The 20,053-nt window shown below is 44.4% G+C and overlaps 2 protein-coding genes across 2 annotated transcripts; one reads left to right on the top strand and one right to left on the bottom strand.

The window, feature by feature from the left end:
- Positions 1-224: 224 nt before the first annotated feature.
- On the top strand, positions 225-3,076 carry ACOT13 (acyl-CoA thioesterase 13). The gene is made up of 3 exons (XM_083518866.1): positions 225-367; positions 2,147-2,331; positions 2,913-3,076. The coding sequence occupies exons 1-3, from the start codon at positions 284-286 to the stop codon at positions 3,064-3,066; spliced, it is 423 nt and encodes a 140-aa protein (XP_083374992.1). The 5' UTR covers positions 225-283; the 3' UTR covers positions 3,067-3,076.
- Positions 3,077-5,441: 2,365 nt separating this feature from the next.
- LOC310713986 (uncharacterized protein C6orf62 homolog) lies at positions 5,442-12,708 on the bottom strand. Its single transcript, XM_083518838.1, has 5 exons — positions 10,474-12,708; positions 9,777-9,953; positions 7,974-8,099; positions 7,322-7,456; positions 5,442-6,688 (listed from the first exon to the last, which is right to left on the bottom strand). The coding sequence occupies exons 1-5, from the start codon at positions 10,600-10,602 to the stop codon at positions 6,563-6,565; spliced, it is 693 nt and encodes a 230-aa protein (XP_083374964.1). The 5' UTR covers positions 10,603-12,708; the 3' UTR covers positions 5,442-6,562.
- Positions 12,709-20,053: the final 7,345 nt, after the last annotated feature.

The following is a 20,053-nucleotide window of genomic DNA, read 5'->3' as shown; positions in this document are numbered from 1 at the left end:
CGGGGATTCGGCGAAGGCGGCGAACGTTCGGCGAATGGAACGCGGAGTAGCAAGTTTTAGAACGCTGGGAGCGAGCGAGGGAGGCGGGGCTTGTCAAGAGAGGTTCCTCCAGTTCTCCAGGGCCGGCGCTGAGCTCCGAAGGGCCAATTTGCTGCTCACGGATCCTGCAGCTTTGCAATTGCCTCGTGTTGTCCGCAACTCTGAGATCTCCCAACTACTTGACTGCATTAGTGAGAAGCCTGGCTATAGCGCCTTGCTCGAGAGAAGGTCGGAACTTTGAATCATGAGTCACCTTAAGATCCAGTCTCTCCGCGAGGTGGTGAAAATGCTTCTGGAGTCTCCCGGATTTGATCGGGTGCTGAATAAGGTAAGAGCAGGAGGGGATTTGCTGAGGTTCCCTACCCTGTGTGTGTAATGTGTTACTGACTTTCCAGGGTCACCTTGAATAGGGCAGCAAAGCTGTGCAGGGAGTGAACACTCTGGGCCTATTGGCGCTTGAAAAAACGTAGGTTTACAATTTTTGAATGTAAGAGTATTTATTTTATTTCTTGTTGTTACAAAAAAGCAATAAAAAGTATTTGGGAAAAAAAGAAAAAACGTAGGTTTACAGTGTTCCTGAGAGAGGTCCTCAGTAATACTTCTTTAGATTGCAAACTACCCTCTCTACCATTCACTTATATACTGGGGGGCGGGGGGGGGGGTTATGTGGTGGCTTCCCAATGATCTTACTTCACTCTGTTCAGAGAAGCTCTGTGACTATTGGGTGTGTCCTAACTAGATTGTTTACATAGAAATTGCCCTGGTTTAAAGGTCACCTGGTCCTAAACAGGGGCGTCTCAAGGGGGGTGCAGAGGGTGTGGTCCACCCCAGGTGTCATGCCTAGGGGGGCTGACAAAATCCCCCTGGGCGGATCGGCGTGATGGCACTTGCACGCCCGGTGGGCAGGCAGATTTCAGCGATTGATGTGATCGTCGCCATGAAAATCCGCCCACTGATTGCGCAAATACACCCGACAATCAGCCTGGCACCCCCCCCCCGGCGGGTGGCACTTGCATCCCCGGCAGTTTAATGCAAATGGCGGTTGGATTTTCACGGTGGTGCCAGTGCCGCCCACTGATCACGGAAATCTGACCACTGATTGCGCAAATACGCCCCGCGGCACTGACACGGTTTTATGTGATCATTGGTTGGATTTGCGCAACTCTGGGCAACCTTCCTAAAATTGCAATGTGGGGGGGGGGGTGACAAAAAAAATTCACACCAGGTACCACCTGACCTTCCTACGCCTCTGGTCCTAAATGCCCCAGCCGGTTTCAGCGTATCAAACTGCTTATTGCAGAAATTAAAAATAAACGCTATTTGTAACATATGCTTACTGAAACTTGAAACTTCCTTTTTGAAAAAGGAAAGAAATAATTGGAAGAGGTTTGAAAACACATTTAATGCATATGACCTCCCCACAGAATCCTGGGCAAAGTAATTTAAGGGAGTTGGGAAGCGTAGTGGTAAACTGCAGCTCCCATGATTCTTTGGGGCAGGTCATGTGCTTTAGGTTTCTGGTGTGTAGGAAGATTGAGCAAGTTCAGTGGGTCCAGAATGCTGGCTGACCTTTGGATTGGGTGAAAAACAGCAGAAAAACATTAAGGAGGGAAATAGAATGGAGTAGTGGCGCCCTCCCTGTGGAACGCCCTCCCACCAGATGTCAAAGAGAACAACAACTACCAGACTTTTAGAAGACATCTGAAGGCAGCCCTGTTTAGGGAAGCGTTTAATGTTTGATGTATCACAATATTTTAATATTCTTTTGGAAGCCGCCCAGAGGGGGAAACCCAGCCAGATGGGCGGGGTATAAATAATAAATTATTATTATTATTATTATTAGTAGTAGTAGTAGTAGTAGTATGCTTGAAAAGGGCACCACTGAATGGTTGGTACCCTGAGGGGGAAAACGGCACACTTCAACCTTATTTTGTTGCTGGTTTCACTTGTTTTCTCCTACTGTTCGCTGTTTTGGAGACCAAAAGGCAACATATGTGCATTTTAGATTTTAAAAAGCAAGCATTTAATTTCAGTTTAGTATCCTGTAGAAAACCTACTGAAGCTTAATGGAATGGGACTTTTCTTCTCTCACCCCCTGTGCTCCCAGATGACGGTTCTTTCTGCCAGTCCTGGAAAAGTTGTCTGTGAAATGAAAGTGGAAGAGGAGCACACAAACCGAGGTGGGATTCTTCATGGAGGATTGACAGCAACTCTGGTAGATTTTGTGTCAACCGCTGCTTTGCTGCACACCGAAAGAGCAGCACCTGGAGTCAGTGTGGATATGAATATTACGTACGTATGACAAAATCCAAGATTTATTTCAGTGCCCGCTTTCGTTTAATTGGGCCTTGACTCTGCAACTTACGTGGCTTGTATTACCGTATTTTTCGCTCCATAGGGCGCACTGGACCATAGGGCGCACCAAGTTTTTAGGGGGGAAATGAAGAAAAAAAAAATCCCCCCCCCAGCCCCAAAGAGCAAAGAAGCCAAGACAGCGAGCGGGATCCATCCCGCTGGCTGTCTTGGCTTCCTCTTTAGCCGCACGCAACCTCTCCTGCTGGGAGAGGCTGCACACGGCTTTGGCAGAAGCCAAGACAGCGAGCGGGATGGATCCCGCTCGCTGTCTTGGCTTCGTTTTTAGCCACGGGGCTAGGGCGGGGGAAGCCCAAGCTTCCCCCGACCCCAGCCCCCAAAGCAGGTCCGGGAGCGGCGGCAAGGTTGCGTGCAGAAGTTTTGAACCTCACAGGGTGGTTGTGAGGATAAAATGAGGGAAGGAAACCCTATATGCTGTCTTGAGCTCCTTGAAGGAGAGATGAACTATAAATGTAAGGATTCTTTTTCTCTCTCTCCCCCCACCCTTTTCCAAATTCAAGCTACATGTCAGCAGCTAAGATCGGAGATGAAATCCAGATCACTGCAGAGATTCTGAAGCAAGGAAGAAGACTGGCCTTTGCCAATGTGGACTTAAGAAGCAAGGCGACAGGGAAATTGATAGCCCAAGGAAGGCATACCAAATACCTGGGATAATCACAGAAGAAAGTAGCCACTTTATTTTAAAAGTTATGAGCCTAGAAGAAAAAGAACGGGGGTAGCATTACTTTATTGAAGTAAGTCAAACAAAGCAATACAGTAAAAACAATAGATGAGAATGGATTACCGTAACTTAACAAAACGCTTTCTTAGGTGCAGCCACTAGGGGTGAAATATCACTACCTGAATCCTCCTTAATGTTCATGTAAACTAAGGTGATGGTTCAAGTTCATGTTTATTATTCCATGTGTATTTTATTGTAAGCCATCTCTTGGGGATTGGAAGGAATGCCGTGTGTGCATGCGCCAGGAAGCAGGATACAAATGTAAATAGCAACAATTTGTCGTTGACAGGAAAAAAATGTGTTGCTGTGATTAATACTAGTTTGATTTCTGAAGCCCTGAAGAGAAAGATACAAAGAAAAGATGGATAAAACTGTCTGAACTCAAGAGTTCCAGCATCTGAAACCTGGGAACCATTTGTGGAAGAGGTTCTGATGCTGGTACCTTTGGGTTGGGATGGGTTCAGAGTCCCCAGGGGTAGGCCTCTGCCTCCAGGATGTTTTCATTGAAAGAAGGAGTGGTGATGGGGTGGATTCTGCTTTCAATGGCAGAGGAAGCCTCCAGAACAGCATGAGAGGTGGTGCCAAGGGCTGCAGGAGGAAAGGAGGAATTGGTGAAAATTGCCTCTTGTGTGCACATGTACACACATGGTTACTCCAGCAAGAAGTCTGTGAAATCTCAGTCCCTTCTGCAAATTGAAGGAGTCCTCCTCTTTGCAGATGGATGGCTATATGTCCAGCTGAGAATGTTTGCAGATGACTTCTGTGTTGCTCTTTTCAGCCAAAGCCTTTGGACTGACCAGTGCATACTTTGAATTCAGTGGTGAATGATTGCCAAACTAAGCATAAACTACTTTCTCCTCTGTTAATTTGTAGGTATTATTGAACAATGTATAAAGTGAATTGATCTTAAAAGGGTACTTTTCCTCCCAAAATAATGAATTTAAAGCATGAACCCTGTGCTAAAAGGAAGTTCAGTATGGTGACAACTCAACAGTTTTCAATAAACTTGGTTTTGTAAACTTGCTTGTGTGTATTCCGCCCCCCCCCCCAGTTGATTTAGAATACAGGATCCTGTGGTATAAACCACTGAGCCTCTTGGGCTTGCTGATCAGAAGGTCGGTGGTTCAAATCCCCGCAATGGGGTAAGCTCCCGTTGCTCTGTCCCAGCTCCTGCCAACCTAGCAGTTTGAAAGCACGCCAGTGCTAGTAGATAAATAGGTACTGCTGCAGATAAACGGTGTTTCCTTGCGCTCTGGCACTTGTCACGGTCCTCCATGCGCCAGTAGCAGTTTAGTCATGCTGGCCACATGACCCAGAAAACTAACTGTGGACAAACGCTGCTCCCTCAACCTGAAAGCAAATACCAGCTCCCTTGGCCTGAAAGCGAGATGAGCCCTGCAACCTCATAGTTGCCTTTGACTGGACTTAACTGTCATGGGGTCCTTTACCTTTACCTTACCTTTACAGTCCTATACTCACCTAGGATTTGGCCCCATTGAACTTGGTGGAACTCAAGCTTGTGTTGTAAGGAAATATACTCTAATTCTCAGAACATTTTCCCCTTTAAAATGGGTTGGGAATGGAAAAAAAATCCCTTTGGTACTTCGTAACATCAGCCTGGCTCCCAATAGCTATTTTAGGCGCACACCTCTGGCCTGGTGAAATGTGACATTCTCCATCCAAATTGTAATCCTTCATGCATTATTATAACCTTGTTATGAAGACTTCTCTCTTTAACTGGGTTTCAAAAGTGAATTGCCATGTTTTATATAGAAGTTTAATGTACTGGTTATAGAAACCTTATGAAAATCTACATTCATACAACGCCCGTGTTATAAGCCAGGCTTTCTGTGAGCATAGTGATAGACCTTGCTCAATATTCCACTTGTGCTATTGCTAGAGCTTTGCTTCCTGTTCTGTCCAAACCAGAGCACAGAGCTTGCTTGTCCCTAGCAAGCAACTACCCCATCCAACCTTATGCCATGGTTTTTTTCTTCCTGATAATCACTTGTTAAAGAGCAGGTAATCCTTGGTTCTAATGTAACAGAAAGGCACAGCTTCCTGGTGTATCCCACTCATGGGAGGAATGTGTACTGCCACTCATCCATAATAAACCAGGAAACTTAATTTATTGTTACATGTGAACACTGCCAACAGATTTTGAATTGGTATCTCCAGATTATTTTGCATATGATACTTTTTGATGTATCTAACTGTTGTCATATGCAAAGACTGTCTACCTAAAGTTAGCTATGACATGTCATAAGCTAGTGTCTACGTGTTTTTAAAATAAATGAACGTAGAAGTCTTTGGTCACCTAATTTGTTTATTTTTAATTTTTTTCCAATTCCAAACAAAAGCTAAATACAGATTTTTTTAAACAGATAAGCACTAGTTTTACCCAAAGGGAGTAGGCTTATACAGATTTACTTCAGTCAAATTACTCAACCCTTTAAGCAAAGCTTTCTTTGCCAAAGCTATACAGTAGTCTTCCTTATGTTCATTGCACAATCTTAAACAAAATATGTTCTGTCAAAACCAACTTTGACACTCCAAACAATATTTTACAATTAAATCCACAACTGCTTTATTTCTCCCCTCCCCCCAAAAAAGAACCTCAGAGGGTTTTCCATAAGAAATGTTTTGGAAACCAGTATTTCCTACAGTTCACAACTCAACTGTCAGGAAAAAAATAATAATCCTCTGCCAACGTGGTTTCTGCAGCTGCTATCTTAAATTTAGCTGCTTTAGGCTACTTCAGACTCCAGGTCTGTAAAAATGTATTCAACTCAACAGAACACTCTACATTTAGTTACACAGCAAACTGGGGAAAGAGATCCAAAAGTGAGAATGCCAGGAAACTCAAACAAGGCCAAGCAAAATAAAAGAGGCAATTAATGCCTACACCAAATGAGATGCTCTTTTTTCCTTAAAAGATTTCTTTCCCACATTTAGCCATCTACTGTAACAAGCCATAGACCTATTCATGAACCTGATACAATCGTGTTAACAGCAAAGCTTATGGCTTTCACACCATTACATTCATTCCTCACCCTATGAATACTGATATTAGGGGACATGACCAGCACAAATGGGAACACCACCATGTATGATCACTTTGTGCTCTCAGATACATTTCTTTCAGTGTATAACAGTCCCTTCGTTTCACATTTTGGTAGGATGCTCATACAATGCAGAAATATGCAGAGCATTCTCTTTCACAAGGTCCATGCAGAAAACATCTAAAAAAAATTTAAAAGTTCTGAGATACAAATGATAAAAGAAAATAATCCAGGATGATCAAGTTCCACGATGGATAGTGTTCTGAACATGTGTCCATATTCTTCTATTCCGAAAGAATAAATGGTGAGAAAAGTGAAAACTGCACTCCTGCATTCTGTGATCTTCCCCATTTTGCTGGCCAGTACCCTATTCTGGCATGTAAGGACGGAGGTGATCCTCTACGGTACCAACCGCCCAGTGGGTGAGCTGCTCTTGTGGCAGATATAGGCAGATGCTGCATAACTTGAAGATTGTAGCTTTGTTTTTTGGAGTCTGGAAAGAGATACACAAATTATTTCAGGAGAGAGTATATTTTATAAACAGCACTGTGTGGAAAAACAAACTTCACATATTGCCTCAACTCATCCTTGCAGAAGCAACAGAAAATGAAACTAATGGTGGTGCAACATAAAAGCATAACAAAGAATTTATGGTGCTTGCTGAATATGTAAATTGATCACCAGATTTCTAAAATTTGCCTTCTCCAGCAGGGGACCTGTACCATCTTTTCTCGCTTAAGGACATATACAAATCCTTATTGTGTTTCAAAAGCGGACGAGCAGAAACAATCTCAATTAATGACAAATGATACTGATGCACACTTGCAAATCCCCACCACCCCAGTTCCTAAATCTAATAGAAATACACCCAATCAGATGGCTTCACTGCACTCAAGGCAGAGTAACTCAATACTTATAAAGTATATCCCACAAACTTACTGTTTGGAACATATTGCACATTATGCCATAGAAAAGGAATGCTGATCATTTAGCATTCTGTCATGACAACTGGTTGTATCTGTACCTCTTGACTGTAGTGAAGCCAAGCAGACAGCTGCTAAATAATAGAAAAGAGGCAAACAAGAGCATAAGGAAAAACAGGTATGCACTGGGAGATGGTGGCTACCTGCAAGTGCTGTCGGTCAATGAAGAGAAACACTGACTGGTTAGGGTTGTTGATAACAATTCCAGTCTTGTCCTTTCGGCTCAGTACATGCAGAAACTGTTTTTCATAGTCACCATGATGAAATTCAAACCTGGCCTGTGGGGTGGGGAATATGTAACAAAAAAGTTTAAATAAAATATGTTCAAGGAGCACCAATCTAAAGTCAAGGTTCACGTATGCAATGCATCCAAGTGCAGAATAGAAAAATCTCAGGAACAACTTGAAATTATAGCTAATGGAGATATAGTTTAAATTAGACTGATTATTACATCAGTATCTCCCCCTTTTCTAATGGCAGTACATTTGAAGAACCCCATATTTAACTTTATGTAAACAAAAATGACGACTATCACAGATGCAGTACCCCATACTTACTGGTAAAAGCTTCTGGCAAGTTATCAATCAAGAGACAAAATAAACTAAGTAACTCAAAACATCTGCTTAGGTACATTCAGTGACAACATTCTGCCTTTGTAATCATGCAAACACCTTAATGATTACAAAAATATACCACAATTCACTATAACCACCATAAAGAAAAAGTGGTATTCATTAAAAGTGCTAATGGCTTATTTGGGTTTTAGTAGCACTCTGCCTGGGACCTGTATCATACCTGAACAGGCCTAAAGGGCTCATCATCCGATCCCTTCCACCTAGAAAACAGAAGACAGACTATCTTCTCAATATCATTCCGAGGCCAAAGTATGAAGTCCATCTCTTGCGTACAGCCAATCACATCCTGTTAAGGACATGAATAAAATTAATAGTGTCCAAACAATCTAGTGGGAGAACACACACACACACACACATACGTTTGAGAAGCAAATATAATTGTAATTCAAATGGTTTGTATACCTTTCATACATCTATAACAATAGGATTTTATTCTTAAGCACTACAACACAGCCTGCCTATCTGCTAACTTTACATTAACATTTATAATGTGGAAATCGGAACCCAGTCCCAGTAATTTAATTCTTATGGGAACAAACTTTATGGATTTGAAAAACTGCCCAAACTAAAATGATGTCCTCAGGATAGTTTTTTAGATGCCCATCGGCAAATACACCCACTTTTATCACATTTACATTTTTATGTTGTCTTGCTGTCTTCATCAAGAATATTTAAATTCAAAAACACAGCTTATAATAATTGTATTTTTAGCTTAAGAGTTTATTCCCTATTTTGTTGCAGTTCAACAGGTATGAATTGAATCCGGAGTTCCTTTCCCACTCATGGGATACTTCTGCCAGAAATGGGAGGAAGCTTTCTACAATCCTCACTTCCCTGTGCAATTCTTGTTCCCACCCTGCAAAAAAGGTTTGAGGGATAGGAAACCCTATAGAACAGTGGGGGAAGGGGCTTTGCAAAAGTTGCTTCCCCTTCCACCAGGATAAGCCTCTGCTGTATTGTGAACAGAAGCAGCCCCTACTCTCTCAGAATAGAATTTAAGACACTATGTTGAATTTCTGCAAGAGATATAAAGCAATCATTCATGTCAGATGTCTCTGCCAATATTCCATTTCCACAATTCTAAATTTCTTTCCATGCCTCTTTCTCACATCTACTTTTACCAAGAGACAAACTTGTTAAAATATTGAGGGCCAGGATAATGAAAACTCTTAGATAAATAATTTATATTCCACTTAATAACAAAGTTTCTAAGTGATGTATACAACACAAGAGGGATAGAACAAAACAGCAACAAAACTATTATTATTTAGCAGTAGTATTAATATTACCCACCTGTCCTAGGGTGGGTTACAATTAAAAATACAACATTAAAATAACTTAAACGACAGTCAAGAGAATAGGGTGGATGGTGTCAAAGGCCCAAGTAAATCAGTGTGTCTTCTAGACAAAGCATACTAAATATTCAAATACAGTGGACCCTCCGGATACGAATTAAATTCGTTCCGGGGGTCCGTACTTAACCTGAAAAGTCCTTAACTGGAGGCGCCGCTTCTGCGCACACGCACGGTCCGTTCCGCAAAGCACTTCTGTACATGTGCACATGACAAAACCCAGAAGTATACACTTCCGGGTTTGCCGCGTTCGCAACCTGAAAGTTACGTATCCAGAGCGGTACGTAACTCGAGGGTCCACTGTACAGATTTACCACCTGATAGGCAGCATCCAAAAAACCCTTATGCAGCGACACACTGAACTTCAAACCACATACCCACACTTCAACCCCCCCTATGCTGCAAAAGTTCCATCAGCAGTTTGGTGCGGAGTCTGTTCAAAGAGGGGGGGATCCCACTAAGACATGTAAGTCATTGGGTACATCTAAAGTAGTCCTTTTAATCCTGCTGATTCTATCTGGATCTTTGATATAGAAATACTACTAGCAGCATTAATAGCCTTTTAAAATGTTGATCTCTGAAACAAAATGACAGAACATTAAATATTTTACCCTGCGCATAGACTGATAGCGGGGTGCATGCAGCTGAACCACATCCTTTTGTAGAAGCTCTATGGAACTTTCCAAGGAATAGCTGGAATCCCGCACGCCTTTCAGGATATTTTCTTCATAATTATTGGTCATGACTGGTATCACTTCAGACACTTCAAAGAGCGCTGACTTTTTCCTCTAATGAGGGAAAACAAAGAACATGTTGCATTTCATTCATTTCGAAGCAGTCTGTCATTACAATGCTTTTAAAACTTAAGAAAAATAAACTTACTGCAAACCTAAGAACTGGGTAACACCCTAAACTTATTGCAAACCTAAATTTAGAGATAAATGGATGCTGAAGCACATGCTTAAGCAAAAATGCATTTCACATTAAAATCCAAAGTGCTGAGTCTCTAAAATTCAATTTTACGTATTCCCCAGATTTGTGTGCAACCATAGCCCATAACGCAGTATTAACTCTCACATGGCACATTTTGAAAGCTGTGCAAGGTTTTGTTAAGATACCCAGCGCATAAGGAATGAACATCATGACTCAAAATTAAACATCAAAGCTACAGCGTAGCCATGATGAAAACACAGTGTAACAGATTTTTACAATGCTCTCCACATTCATTCTCAGATTGCAATTTTGAGAGTGCTAACAGAGGTACGGAGTCACTCAATACAAAAGTCGAACAACCAAAAAGGAAATTACCTTGTCTTTGAATACAAAGGCAATATACATCTTGAAATCAAACTGGTCAGCTAGAGATTCTTTTTTCTTTTTAAGCTGAGCACGAAGTCTGTTCAGAGCTTGTTTCTTCCGGGAGTTTGGGTCCCCCATTTTGTAATACAGGTGGTACTAAAGCCTTTTGAAACCTTCACTAAACTATGGGCCCTTTTTCATAAGACTCGAGTACAACAGAAACAAGTCATTTTATTCCTGCTAATACCACTGAATCAATAGAACACAGGCGTAACCCAAAAATGCACCTTAGGCAAATGTTTTACAAGACTGTCTTATTAGAGGGGTCATAAAACAAAGTAACTATTAGTCCAACCATCATTGGACAAAAAGTTTGCGCAGTATTGTCAAAAGCCCAAAGAAATTTGAAGAAAATACACTGATATACACAGTTTAAACCACAGGAATAAGTGGGCAAGAATGGGAAAAAAATATTATCACAATTTGTGTGTAGAATAAAAAGCAATAACGGGCATGGACCCAATCCATTTGGGCGGGTTTCTTGCCCCACGCTGCCACCCCCCAAAAAAACAAAAAACTGAAATTAAAGACAGTGTTCTATCCCGCCCAGATTCATGACTGCTGATTATTTTCAAGATCTCTGCTATTGCTATGCTGCCTGGCTTTTTCTTTTTTCAAGAATTATTCGACTTGGTAGAAAGCAAAGGAGGGAGTGCAGAACAGGAGTGGATGTCCTGGGAGGTAAGACGTTTCCCTACCAACAACAAAATAATCAACCACAGACAACAGTGTGCTGGTTTGCAGAGGAGCAAGGAGTTTGGAAAACAGCAGAGTCATTTCTAACTTCATCCTGCTCATCATCAGGCACATGGTTGCCCTGAGGCTGCGGCTGTGGGAGAGAAGAGGGATCATGGTGGCCATTGATAAAAAGGTGGAGGGAAGATTTGGGAGATTATCTGGCCTTTTGAATCCCAAGTCGATCTCTCGATCTAGCACTCCCCTAGGAGGGAGAGGCCTCCAACCCACCCCACTAGCCTTCCTTCCCTCAGTCTAAGCCCCGGGCAGGACAAAAAAATCCTCCTCCCCTCTGCCGCTTTAATTGGGGCTGGGCATGGCTGATGCGATTGGCCTCCTTGCGGGGGTTGTTCTCTTCCTTGCTCAAGAGGAAGAGGCGGGCCTGTGCTCAGCGCAGCGGGGGCCACTCAAGTCTACGGCCCGGAATTCACTCTTGCATTCATGGTCAACAACCAACAACTCGGGTTCTTGGGAGGGGGGAAGAAAAAAGGGGGCGGGGGGAAAAGGGAGAGGAAGGGAATTATCACACCAAAAAAATTTCAATTGGAAAAAAAAATAGTTTGCAAAGAGGCTTTTGTCGCAGCGAACTTGAGTAAATTTGGAAAGGGAAAAACGCGTTTTCCCGGAAACAAATAAAAAAAATTTAAAGGAAAAAAGGATTATGAACCCGTCCTTCCCCCTTTTTTATTTGCTGTTTAGTTGTTGTGCTTTTTAAAAACAAAAAAAGCACACACAAGCACACCCTCTTCGTAAAAAATAATAGTAATTAAGCGGTTTCCCTCCCCCTCTCCTTGGAAGCCCCCGCGGCGGGAGGCTCAGGCGGCAAGAGACACCCAACCGGACCGGAGACTGTGGCGTGGCCTGGCTCGCTACCCGCAGCCGGCGGGCGCGGGTGGAGCAGTGGAGGCGGCGGCGGCGGCGCTGCTAGCAGCACGGGCAGGAGCCATGTCAAGAGAAGGCCACCAAGAAGCCGCCCAGCTCCGCCATCCCCGCTGCGCTGTTCACGGTGACCGGGCCGCCCGCTCTGCCGCTGCTCAGTCCCAGCAGCCTGGTCCCCATAGCCTAAGCTCGGCGCCCCGGAGCCGCCGGGGGGTGGCAAATGGTGGCGGCGGAGGCGGCGGGAGGGAGGAAGGAAGGACGAGAGGAGGAGGAGGAGGAAGAGGCGGCGGCGGAGCGAGGCCGGGCCGGGAAAAGTCCCTGCGCTACAGGCTCCTACGGCGGGAAAGAGGCAAAAGAGCGAGAGAAGCCCCCGCTCCTGTCCCCTCTGAGGCGAAGGATGGCGCAGGCGAGTCTCTCGGTCCGGGCGGCGCGGAAGGCGGCGAAGCAGCAGCGGCAGCAGCCCGAGCGGAGAAGCCCTCAAAATGGCAACCGCCGCGTCTCCTCCTCGCCTGACTCACACACACGGGAAGGCTCCGCCCCGCGACCCGCTGCGCAGGCGCCCTGCGGTGGACTGTACCATCTCCGTCTCGGGAGAGGGGTGGGAAGGGGTAAAGCGAACGGGGCAAGTGGGGTAGGGTGGGCAGCTGGTACTCAATGCAACCTGCGTGTTGAGTGTTACCCGCTGTCTCCAATGGGGGCGAAGTGTGTCTATGCCCCGGTCCTTAGCAGACTTCCGACGTGTCCCAGCCATTTGACATAAGTTAAAGTCGCAGTGGGCACGATGGGACTCGTCCCCGAGTAAACAAACGTGCACAGGACTGCGTGGTGTAAAAATCAAGGGGCTTAGGTCCGTCTGGCTCGGCAGAGGGTCGGGCTGATGGCCGCGTGGGGGCTGTTAGTCTGTGTCAGTGTCACCCGCAAGCGGGTACTCGAAAATGGAAGTCCGATTCATTCTACTGGAGTAACAAAGAGCGCACACTAGTAATGGGCTCTTAGGAGCAAACTCGCCGCACACGCAAGATCAAAATTAAAAGGCGTTTAGAGTAACTTTTACGTTCTTCCGATTGCTGACTACTTGTTTATTTTAATATGGAGTCGGAAATATTCGTGTACCCTCCCTTACAGTTTTGCTTTGGGAGGCTTTGAAATCATGTGTCTGTTGCAGCATGTCTATGCCGCACAGCTTGCTCACCAGGAGTGCGTTTCTCCCCATTGTATGCCTCTTAAATTGTGATGATGAAATGCAGAGCAAGATCCCGCTCTTCAGCCCTGTCAGATTCCGGTCCTACACCCATTAGCATGGTGGCTGGGCTTCCGAATTAACAAAAAGCCCCATCGGAGATTACAAAACGGGCGCCTGCCCTAACGGAAGGCCAAGTTCCAAAGAAGTCCCACTGAATTCGCTGGGACTGCATCTTAAACGATGCTATGCAACTGAAAAGGTTTCCGACCGTTCGTTGCCCCCAACCTGTACTGTAGCACGAATGCTACCCCTTGTTTTTCGCCTCCCCTTTTCCTGACAATAATAACAAAGAGTCCTGCGGCAACTTTAAAGCCTGAACAATTTATTTCTGCCGTTATGATGGGACCGCAGCCCATTCCCTTGTTCTTCCTCTAGAAGCTGCACGGCGACACACAGATGCACCTGTTGGATGCCTGCAGCGCAGCTGTTTAGATACACAAAGGGTGTCTGATCAGTGGACTTAGACGGCAGCGCGCTTTCTCCCTCGACGGTCATCATGCAGGCGGCGGCATGTCAAGTTGAGCCACTTCTTCAGCAAATGAAAAGCAGCTGCTAATAGTCTAGAGGCCACCAAAAGCCCCCCCCCCACCTGCGCCCCATCCCCTCCCTCTCCCCATCCAAGAGAACTGCTACGTTTTCCATGACGCACAACGCGCATCTAGTCTCCAGGGGCTGCTCCGCCGTCACCAGCTCCGCGGTCTCGGTCTGTCCCCACATAAAGAACCCACCATTGCAGAACCTGTTTTAAAGCGCGCTCGCGCTCGCGCTCCGCTATTGATTCGAGGGAGGTGGGGCGCGCATCCGCACCTTTTTAAAAAACTTAATGCGAGAACTAGTTTCTGCCCAGAGACAGGCTCCAAGTTCCTTCGCCCCGCCTTCTCCCTCTAGTGAAGTGAACGGCTCCCCCCCGCCCGTCTCAGACGTCACCGCGCCACCTCCCGGGGGCGAAGCACGCGGGTAAAGCGTGTCATGTGTGTATGATGATCACAACAACAGAGGACACGGGGCTTGCGCTTGGTTGTGTAACAGCGCTAGGGGGCTTCCAGACGGGGGCCGCTGTGTCGCCAGCGGGGTGTTTTTAACTCACCCGATTTTTCACGGAAAGGGTAAATCCCGGTTGGAGGCACTTGGCGTTTTAATGCTGACGACAGTGTGTGGACGCAGCAAAATAAGTACTTGCACGCGTGGCGGCACCGATCCCGCATCGAAAGCCCACGCAGAGGCACCTTCCGGGACATGGGCTTAGGCGGGGGGGGGGGGGAGCAACTCCCATCCCCAAATCGAAATAAATAATAATAATAAACTAACTGACCAGTCGCCTGACATATAGCTCAGTTCTGCCCCCCGCCGCCGCAATAAATCCTGGCTACGCCCGTGATCCAGGAAACCTGTTTATTGAGCACTTTTCCACTACTAACACGTTTGCACGAAGTTTGATGGGAGGTTGCATATGAAATTCTCTTCTGTTTTTAATATTCTCTCATAATTTTGCACGCATTTCCCCATCACTTTCTGATTTTCCTCCCAAAGTGGGTTTGTTGCACAATTTTAATTTGCCAATATGCAACTGAACCCGGTAGCAACAGTTTTGAAGTGGCCTTAGGCAGTGTAGCATAAGAAACTGCTTTCTATTGAGTTGGGCCAGTGGGCCATATTGTTCAATATTGTCTGCGCTGACTGGGAGCTGCTTTCCAGGGTTTCAGGCAGGAGTCTCTCCCAGCCGTACCTGAAGATGCCAGTGATTGAATTTCGGTTCTTCTGCCACTAGCGACAGCACTTTCCCCAACACATCCCCTTTGATCCCAAATAATTATGTGATTCAAGCATCCCCAAACTTGGTTCTCCAGATGTTTTGGGACTACAACTCCCATCATCCCTAGCTAATGGCTGCTTTAGCATCTTCATCCTTGACATCCATGAAGGCTTATGCCATAAAATCTGTTAACAATCTACAGTATTCTAAATGTTCTTTAAACAGTGTGAATAATAAAACTACTGTATTTTTCGCTCTATAAGACGCACCAGGAGGAAAACAAGAAAAAAAAAATTCTGAATCTCAGAAGCCAGAACAGCAAGAGGGATCGCTGCACACACATTTCCCCTTACTTTTTAGAAGGGAAAAAGTGAGTCTTATAGAGCAAAAAATACGGTAAATAAAGCCCATCTATAATAGACAATACGTTGAAACAAAACTCCAACATAATTATCATTGCAACATAAATGAAATCAAAAAAATATTTAAAACAAATATAGGGAACTAATATTATCTAATGCATACTCAGCCCAGGAGGGGATAAAAGCAGCTAGAAAATGTAAAATGACAGGAATACAACATACATACAACCTCAGTGTCTCTGGACATACTGCCACAACCCACCAATCAGGGACTATGCTGGTGACAATGCCCACATGACACAAAGACACAGAGGGACTGCCAATGAATTCATGATAAGGAGCTCTTCCAGAGTATTTGGGCAGTTGCACCATAATATCCCTCATGACAGAGGTATGTGGCATTCTGCCAGCATAGTGGGGCTTTAACCAATTCCTGTACAGTGGTACCTCAGTTTAAGAACTTAACTCGTTCTGGAGGTCCGTTCGTAACCTGAAACTGTTCTTAACCTGAGGTACCACTTTAGCTAATGGGGTCTCCCACTGCTGCCGCGCCACCGCTGTGCAATTTCTGTTCTCACCCTGAAGCAAAGTTCTTAACCCGAGGTACTATTTCAAGTCTGTAACTTGAAGCGTCTGTAACCTGAAGCGTCTGTAACCCGAGGTACCACTGTAGCGCCTTAGCTGATGGTTCTGTGCCTTTAATGTTCATGTTATACTGTATTGCCATCTAGTGGAAATTTAAAGGTTGCCAGTAGCTTGTGTGTCTGTTAAATACTGTACAACCTATTCAAGTTTGGGGACAAACTAAACATTTCCCCTTTACATTGCCTCTTGATTTGAGAGCCATGAACCAGAGTGCATAAACAGAGAAGGAACATTTGTATTTCTGTTTTAAGCCTATAAACTGCCGCATCCCAAAAGTTCAGGCTAGACATCGACTAATAAAAACAAACAATTGAAATATATTTGAAATCAAATTCCTCACAATGGACCGTGTGTTTTCTAGTAAGTCAAATATTGTTGGTGTCTTTTCTTATCATTTCTTCACCCTGTTCTTGGAGTTAATCTCCTGGTGGTATTCCATGGACAGACCGACATGCTATGTCATATATGCTTTTTAAAATGTGACTTTTGTTCTGATCATGCTCTGGATCTCAACTTGGACCCTCTACCAGTTTCCTGCTGAAATCCCTTTATTGCAAACAGCACCTTTGGAAACAAATAGCTATGGAAGGGGCAATTTTCAGGAGGTCCACCCAATTTCAAGCGGTTCCACCAGCCCTCTACATGTCACTCAGCATTGTTAAAAAGTATCCCCAGGCCCTCTAGATTGAGCAACTGTTGCACAGGGCAAGGTAGGGGAGACAAGAAACATTATTTCATTGAACTTCCTTCTGCTCCAAACCATTATACGACTGCAGTCACAGAAGCACATTTATTTGTAAGCGTTCCTTATTTGTTTTAATGGGACATCTCTTCCAAGTAAACTGATTAAGGTGCTCACAAGAAGAAGAAGAAGAAGAAGAAGAAGAAGAGGAGGAGGAGGAGGAGGAGGAGTTTGGATTTGATATGCCGCCTTTCACTCTCCTTCAGGAGTCTCAAAGCGGCTAAGATTCTCCTTTCCCTTCCTCCCCCACAACAAACACTCTGTGAGGTGAGTGGGGCTGAGAGACTTCAGAGAAGTGTGACTGGCCCAAGGTCACCCAGCAGCTGCATGTGGAGGAGCGGAGACGCGAACCCGGTTCCCCAGATTACGAGACTACCGCTCTTAACCACTACACCACACTGGCTTTTAAACTAGCGTTTAAAACTAATTGATTTAGGCCACAAATATCAGAAACCTCCATACCTAAAAATATCAGAAACCTCCATACCTAAAAACCTTATTGCATTGTAAGATCTGCAGAGGGGCTGTATGATGGTAGTTCTGTCACCCTCAGAAATGTGGAGAACAGCAGCATAAGATGTTGGAAGTGCAACAGCAGAGATCATTCAGCGTGTAACTTAAGGGTTAATTCTATTCTTCGTGTTCGTCAACTACCCAAGAGGGTAGGTGGCATTATCTTTACAGAAGTAAAGATGCTCAGTAAAGTATCACTTGCTTTGATAGGCTGTCTAGCCGTGAGGGAGTTTTCTTCTGGATATCTAGACAAATGTCTCCCTGCTCTCAAGAAGGCCTATAAAAAAGAAAGCTTAAATTGTATACCATTTTGCTCAGTGTGTTCAATAAACATTTACCAGGATTTTCTTCTTGGTCTCTGCATGTTTCAAGTGCCTCTGCTAACACAGGAGAGGGCTTTCTCTGTGGCAGCCTCTAAACTGGAATTTCCCACAGAGGTGTGTCTAGTATCTTCATTGTACAACTTTTGTCACATGCTGAAGACAGACCAATTCATCCTGGCCTTTGACAACTAAGGTATATTTTGTGGGACTTGCCTCTTTTGCTGAATGTGTACTGTTTTGTTCCATTTGGAACAGCTTCACTACTGTAGTTTTTTTATCATTACAATGGTTTTGTTTTTATAACTGTATATTATTATATACTTGTAACCTGTCCTGGGACATGGTGAAGGCTGGGTAAGAAATCTTACAAAGGGTTGGAGTACTAAGATGCTGAGGGCTAAATGTGCACCATGCTCTGCTTGTGATGGCATGCTGTCCTGTGGCAAGTGGGCACTTTGCCCTGCAACCTAAAGCTGACAACTTTCCATATTATCACACTCAGCTACAGGTTTTGGAGGGTCGGGGCAAGGTGCCCCCCTCAGCACTCAGTGGACCTGGTTTCCCTGATTTGGTTTCAGAGGGGCTACATGCCTGCCCACCCATGGTGGTAGCAATGGCAATGCTGAACAGAACTCCGGGCTGTATTTTTATTTACAGCTACATCAGAGTTGGCATTATGTTGACAGTTACCACCAAGTTCAGGCATGCAACCTGGAGAGCCACTCAGTGAGGCTGCTGTGTCCCTCCAATTTTTGCTGCAGACAGTTTGCCTGGCAGCAGCACTGATCTGGGCCATATGCCCAGATTCACCAGCAGCACTGCCTTATTAATGCTAGATCTTCCCCCTGACATACCCACATTGGGGGCAGGACCACCACAATTAGGAAGACAGCAACAGCGCTAGGGTGTTCAGGTGTGCTGCCCAAAGCGCCATTCAGGGCTTGCTGCCATACCACTCCTAGTCTTCGCTGGCTGCTCCTGCAGCAACAGCAGTTACACTTGAGCCTCAGCAGTTGGCTGCGTGCTGGTGCCAGGCCTGCATATCACCCAAAAAAAAAAAAAAAACACTTATTGCCAGAAACCCCACAGTCAATGGCATATAGTCCACTGCAGTCATGGTACTACTTGAACCAGGGCTTTTTTCAGCCGGAACTTGATGGAACTCAGTACTAGCACCTCTCAGGTGAGCACCATTGCCATTCTAAAAGAATGATGGAGATGTTCGTTGTGAGTTCCGGCACCTCTTTTTCTAGAAAAATAGCACTGACTTGCCTCCTAGGATCAAGCAATACTCTGCCCACTGGATAACATCAATTTTCAAACGATAAAGCCTGGTTGGAAATAGTTTATTTCAACACAACTTCCTATATTCAATTCTGAAACTTTGTCCTAGATATTGGCTATAATCCCAGGATGGGGGAACACTGTATGGTTATGGAAGTGTCACTACTATCTATTACTCTAATCAAGTGATTCTGTTCTTGTGTTCTGGTAAAAGAAAAGAGAGAAGAGGGCATTTTGTTTTCCATAACTCTGCATTTTTTTAAATGTTGCCTTCTCATGCAAAACAAATTGGCTGACCTCAGTGGGAAACCTCACTGTTTGTTCAAGAGCCTATTGAAGTGCAAACGGTCATAACATCAGAAGTATTAATTTGTTTTGAAACAGATAAACTGAACCCATTCTGATACGCAGCAGTAGAGAAAAGAAATATTGAGATTGGCAAAATGTTTAAATGAATGCAGATGTCACAACATGTTTTTATATGTGCCAGACCTTTGTGCTCAGCAGGCTGAAATAAAGTGATGTAACCTGAAACCTTTCTTTTGGATATCTAGGATTAATTATATATGGCAGTTCCCACAAATGAGCCTCTCGTCTAAAATGATTGAAGGGAAATTCTTTCAGTTCTGTAATGAGGGATTCTTTACAAATCCCTCCAAGCTGAGGAAATTAAGAACACTGATTGAATCATAATGGTGCACAATAGGAAACCTTTTCATCAGGTAAAGAAGGAGTGGTTCCATTATTAGGAACACCTGGCCAGCACACATCCACAGCCAGAGGCAAAGTAAAGGGAAAATAAAAAGAAATTCAGGCTTCTAACATTAAAGTTATCATATTGCTTATTTCCAATCTACAAATTTTAACTAAGTGATTGTGGAACTCACACAAGCAATACATCTGTGGTTTCCAAATATTTGTGAAAAGATGTCAGCTGACTTATTGATTGTTTGTCCTGTCCTGATTTGTTTGCAGGGAGGTTTCAGTCACATCGAAACAAGTGTAACCCCACACTTTCCAGTGCATTTCCCAGACACTTTCCTTACTGCT

The sequence above is a fragment of the Podarcis liolepis genome (assembly GCF_965112155.1).
Source record: "Podarcis liolepis genome assembly, chromosome: 8".
NCBI lineage: Eukaryota > Metazoa > Chordata > Lepidosauria > Squamata > Lacertidae > Podarcis > Podarcis liolepis.
Note: the sequence above shows the minus strand (reverse complement) of the source record. Positions and strands in the feature narration are given on the sequence as shown.